We start from the raw sequence: 6,134 nt of genomic DNA, 5'->3' as shown, positions 1-6,134 counted from the left end.
GTTTATAGATGACTGGGTTACTCTAGGCAGCCATAGTATGAAACAAGCGAGCATCGAAAACGGCGATAAAGCGTCAGGGAGACTATTCAAGGCCTAAACACGAGACCAGGAAGAGGATCGAAATATATTATTTTTCGCAATAGAGGATGAATTTAGTTTCCATGTTGCCCTGTCGGCTTGTTGTTGGGGATTATTATAACTTAAATACATTTATCATGGGATTTTTATTGAATACCGATTTTACATTTTAAGAACATGGATGATAGTGATTTCCTTAAGCACCAAAGAAGTTTTGAAGGTAAGTCGCAATGGTCTGGAGTTGTAAAAAGGGCCGGAAGGAGCTTTGTTTACATCAGTGAGGGTGGGCGACTGACTGTGTGTCTGGCTCGCTACCAAAACGTCAAGTTGGTCATATTTCCCAACATGACCACTGCTCATGCATTTACACGCACCGATGTCCTTTTCGGCGGAACTTTGGACGCAGAGGCCTAGAATAAGTGTGTAGGTCATTCGTTAGCTTTAGAACGACGGATATTTACGGAAAGTGTTGGTTGTTTTGAAAAGTTAGCGGTAATGAAGTTGCCCCTACCCATTCCTCTTGAGCAGCTTGACCGCATTGTAGGCATGTTGAGGCTGGGCCAAATCCCTAACAGGTAAGTTGATCAGGGAGAATAATAATCATAAGGATTTTGTTTGTTTAGGGTATTTTTTACGAAGTTTTCCACTTCGCTTACTTTCACCCATGACCATTAGTTAAAAGGCTTTTCTTAGGTTAGCATAGACTACACTTCAAACCTCAACCTAACCTAGGGCCTGCATGTTAAATGTTAATCATTGGCACAGGTAGACTAGAATATCAGAACTTAACATTAACACACACAAGTTTGTTTTGTATGGCCAGCTAGGCTAGGTCTCCACATATTCTTGTTGCATTGCTTTTTTTTTTTTTTTTACCTTGAGAGCTTAGGCTATTATTTCACTTTGATTCCAGTTTTCAATATTGGAGTTTTTCGTTTTTTTTAAGGTCTAACAGGATATGGTTCAAGGCTAGGCTATAAAAAGCTTTACTAAAATATCTTAAAAATTTACTGTTAACTAGATATTTGCTGCCTTTGTTTGTGTGTGTCAGTGTTCATACATGCGAGTTTGGTAGTTAACACAGCATTCATGAAAGTGGTCCTGGTATTAAAGTGAAAATTTACTCTTATCTTCACACGAGTTAGTAATTGTAAAGAAAATCTCCATGTAGCTGAATGTAAAAACGTAGAAGATGGTAAATTTCTCAAGTTATCTCGGTAAGTTTTTCAAATTATCTCGCCCGTACTTCATTATGCATACCCTTTTCTTTACTGTTCAGTCAAAAAATTTTACTAGCGTAAACGATATTGCATGCAGAGCTCTTCTGTAGAATTACCGATTATGTAAACAGACTTTGGAAGCATAATTACCTGTACTTGTATCGACTTCAGTAATACTACAATTATCTGTTTCTGTAATACTATAGCCTAATATTTTAGGCAGCAGCCCAAATGTGAATCAGAAATTTTTTGTTTCTGGTAATTTTAGAGGTAAAGTGTTTATTTGAGACCACCCTAAGAAAACTGCATCATATTAAGTTGCCCTATCACACAATTATTTCAAAGTTACAAAACTTCTAATGTCTTAAGTCAACTAATCTTGCTTCAAAACTTGATGTTTGTAAATAAAGAAAATAGCAATGTTCTACACAATATCCTGGATTGGGAAGCATGACACTGCTGTGTAGAAAGAACTGTACATATTTGGAAGGTAACACACTGGTCTTACTGTAAGATTGCCAACACTAAATGCTTAAATATTTCATGTGGCTTATACTGCAACATTTTAATTATTTACTTTAATGTTAATGAGTTATGAGCACAATAGGTTACTGCAAGTCATCTTTCAAACAAGGTCACTTGTCATCAAATTAACAGCCACAAAGACTTATAATGAATCCCCTCCCTCCTGCTAATAGGGCCATAGGCTGATTATTAAAAGTATATTGTTATATATGTATATACAGTATATTTTAGATTATTGGATATTACAGGCTTACAGTGAATAATTACAGGCTTACAGTGAATAATTTCCATTAGTAATGCTTTATATACTACACTGAATTTTTGGGCATAAAAGGCTATCATTTTACGATTCCCATTCAATTGAAGTTCTATACATTTTTTGGAGTATATTATTCTTAATTTTTATAATTTACAGGGAAAGTTGAAACCTGTAATTGTAAACACAGATATGGTGTTTACAGAAATGCTCTTCAAGGAAACTGATTTTGGAAATCTTTATTCTCCTGTAATGGTAGCAGTCTTAGGAATGAATTTGAATATAATTTTTTTATTATTTTCGATTGATTCCATTAGGAAGATCCCTGATAATAAATTATCACAACATACAAAGCATTGTCATCCAATGTTCAAGATTTCCATGGGACTTTTCATATGTCTTTTTTATTGTAGCGCTTTGAATATACATAGTACAGTATTTAAATTATTATTGGATTTTCTTAATGCACATTTCATTTTTTATGTTTTTCTTCCACTGACATTTTTGTCAGTAGTGCCTCTTTGTTTAATGAGTTAGTGATAAATACCATATGAAAATAAAGAGATATGAAAATAATACCATCATTCAACAAAAAAAATCACGCTTTTATTTAAGTAACTAACTTACCAAGTAATTACGTAGCTGTATTTCCACTTTAACGTCAGCTTAGATTCAAAATTTCACAGGTAGCGCTTCAGTATCGGAATATTGGAATGATTTGGCAAACAATTCTCATTCGTTTCCTGCCGTCCATGGTGACAACACCTGGTCTGGCAGTAGCTTTTTTCATTATTTTCCGGTTATTTTACCGGATTCCGGTGGAGGATTCTTTAAATCAACCATCGGAACACGTATACCCTGTATTGTAGCCTTCAAGCTGAAATCTTTCAGGAGAAGTTTGTTCGTATTTTGTTTTACGTTGATTCAGTCATCATCGAGCTGCCGGTTAACAACACCATTTCCATTGATGGTTTGTTTACAGGTTAGGCTTCTGGCAGCGCCAATAATAGTTTTCATGGACTTTCCTTCAACGTTGAACACTCGAGGGGATGGGCATCAGTTACGTTCTATTTCGTCCCGGAATTCATAGCTAAGACTCAGAATCCGTCCGTCCCTGACACCAGATTCAAGTCCTTCACGATCCCCTCTCTAGAGGACTTTGTTGCTAATGATCCAGACGAGATGTTACTATGTCCTGTTAGAGTGCTGCGGTGCTATCTTAGCCCTTATTGGATGGGAATCCTCATATGAGTATTAATGTTACGCGCCATATGACTTGGCTGTATCGAGTGGGAAAGAGTTTCCATCACTTCAGTGGCCCATAAATGATTGGTGGCAACTTTAGACTCAGCTCAGCTCCGTCAGTGGGCATCTCGGGGAGATCAGAATTGTTCTTGATTTGATGGGGGGTGTCTTGCTCCTCTCTCTCCCATTATGTATTTTTATTTATTTGCTCAAAAATATACCCAGGGATTGCTGTTGGTTTTAGTTCTTATCTTTTATGATATGAATTTGTTCCAACACGATATACCAACCGACGGTCCTTTACATCAGGAATTACTTACGGCGTAGGCTGGAAACGGCCGTTAAACTCTTGAGCAAGGTGGTTAGGCAGTACAGTAACTACCGCCAGGTAGGCGGGAATACCTGCCAGCCTGGATGTAAATTTCTCAATCAAAATACAAATAATAACCCAAATCAAAACTCATTTACTAAAAAAACTAATCACCTATTGAATTTACATAACATGATACCCAAATTTACCCAAGAAATAAATCCGGTCACACCATGGACACTAAAAAGGGCAAAACTATGCACATATTTATCATATCTTTCAAAGAAATATATGTCCAACACAGAAATGTACCATCAACATGCCATGGAACACATAAGACGGAAGGGTAATCCCTTCATAATCTACACAGATGGATCCAAAATGAAGGTGGAGTGGGCTCATCAGCCTATTCAAGTGACAAAACTATCCAAATAGGCCTTCCTCTAATATCATCAGTATTTACAGCAGAATTAGCAGCCATACAATTGGCTCTCAAGATTATAACAAAAAGGAATTCCTTCAGCACTCATATTGAGCGACTCAAGAAGTGCAATTGAAGCAATAGGATCATTTAAATCAAATAATCACCTTGTCCAAAATATACAACGGAAATACATCAGTTAATTACAAACGGCCTTCAAATTCAAATTTGTTGGATCCCAGCCCATGTAGGCATTGAGGGTAATGAGAAAGCAGATAAAGCTGCAAAATTGGCTTGTACAATCCCCAACTACTATGAAAGCACCCATATCAGACTGGCTAGCATCAGTTAAACCCTTAATTTATAGGGATTGGCAAAATGATTGGACAAATATACCCCACAAAACAAACTAAAACAAATTAAGAACGAAGTTAAAAAATGGCATTCTTCTACCCAAAAGCAAAGAATCAATGAGGTTATTTTAACAAGACTCAGAATAGGACACTCCAGACTCACACATGGTCATCTGATGTCAACTCCGCACACAAACCCAATAACTTGTGAAAGATGTAGCATCCCAGTAACAATCAAACACATCTTGATTGACTGTCCCAGATGGCATCATGAAAGAAAGACTTATTTACAAAATAAATCAATAAAGGATATTCTAGCAGAAGGTAATAACTTTTCAATTAATAATATCATTCTCTTCCTAAACAAAATTAAATTGATAAGTAAAATATAATCTCCCTTTTTTTTTTCTCTTTTTTTTTTCTCGATTGTTTTTTCTAATTTCCCCTTTTTTATTATTTATTTATTTAGTTAACTACTTAATTTTTTTTTATGTACTCTTTCCCCCATTCTTTTCCCAGCCCGAGAAGAACCCTAAAAGAGTTCAGAGGTCTGGTTAAACAAATCATTTATAACTAACTAACTAACTGGATGTAAACATTCCATCACCGTCCTGGGCTCAAGGCAGCCTTTTGGCCTTCCGAGAATTCAGGATGAGTTTTGCGACACTCAGTGGTTCATTGAACAACAAACCACAGTAGTGGCATTTGTCGACAAACAAGAGGGAATCCTTTTTTTCCTCCTGTTTCATATGTCGACATTTGCAGGTACTCGAGTGTTCTATAACGCACTTGACATCTCAATTAGTCAGATGCATCCCTGGTGGGGATGTATTGGCAAGTGAGCTTGACCTTGGGTTTGAGTGATCGGGACGGAACGTGCTGCTCACTCGGAGATTCACGAAGAGACTGCTCAGCTGAGAAATCCCTACCGTCTTTGTGTTGCCTCCCTGCACAAGTCGGTAGTTTTTTCTCGCTCCTTTATACCAGACACAGGGACTGCTACAGCGAGGCATGCTGTCTTTCTGGGAAACTTGATATCTACATTTTGCCCTCTATTTGTCTTTTTCACTAGGGGTTCAGAAGCATTGTTCACCCCGAGTTACAGACAAATGCTGGAAGACTTCGTTTCTCGCTCGACCTGATAGCCGAGGCATCGTGAAAGTTCTGCTTAACCCAGTTTCCTGTAGCAGCTACGCAAGAAGAAGTTCTTCAGGCAGTACATCCCAGTGTGTTTGGGACTAGGAGACCTTCAGGTTCCCTTGCAAGCATAGGCTTTCTTTCCAAGTGGCTGCAGATATAGCTGGATATCTCTTGAAGTCCTCTGCAACACTCCCAGGGAGTGGAGCCGTCTTCGCTGGTGGGTGTCGTTGCGGAACTTCTTCTCGGGTCAGAGTTGCTCTTCAGGTCTGGACTTCCTTGCCTTTGCCGCCGAGGGTTGCTTCTCTCCCTTTCATTTTGTGAAGAACGTAGGCCCTTGTGACCTAGTCTCGTATTTGAAGTAGCCTTCTTCTCCTCAGTCGAGATTTAGCTAAGGATGAGAAGCTTCTTCGGTCTTGCTGTCCCAGGGAACTGTTCCCTGGGTGGCATATGACTCTCGTTTAGGGTTCCTGTCCCATGTTGCACACACCCTTATGAGAGTCGTCGGATGGAGATGTGCCCTCTTAGGACCATCTCTCATCTTGCTCGGGCCTTGGCGTAGAAGATGGAAGAACAGGTGAAGGGGATC

The 6,134-nt window shown here is 38.5% G+C and overlaps 1 protein-coding gene across 14 annotated transcripts in view; it reads left to right on the top strand.

The window, feature by feature from the left end:
• The first annotated feature begins 32 nt into the window (after positions 1-32).
• LOC136829355 (histone-lysine N-methyltransferase 2C-like) overlaps positions 33-6,134 on the top strand; it is a 189,130-nt gene continuing 183,028 nt past the window's right edge. For 10 of the 14 annotated variants that reach the window (XM_067087796.1, XM_067087799.1, XM_067087798.1 and 7 more), the window contains exon 1: positions 33-298. Coding sequence is in view for 1 of the 14 variants with exons in the window: in XM_067087789.1 (XP_066943890.1) it covers positions 256-298 (43 nt within the window). In the remaining 13 variants the exon portion in view is untranslated. The other 4 variants (XM_067087795.1, XM_067087784.1, XM_067087789.1 and 1 more) reach the window with 3 other exon arrangements.

The sequence above is a fragment of the Macrobrachium rosenbergii genome, chromosome 44 (genome assembly GCF_040412425.1).
Source record: "Macrobrachium rosenbergii isolate ZJJX-2024 chromosome 44, ASM4041242v1, whole genome shotgun sequence".
Classification (NCBI taxonomy): domain Eukaryota; kingdom Metazoa; phylum Arthropoda; class Malacostraca; order Decapoda; family Palaemonidae; genus Macrobrachium; species Macrobrachium rosenbergii.
This window is presented reverse-complemented; position numbering and strand designations above follow the sequence as displayed.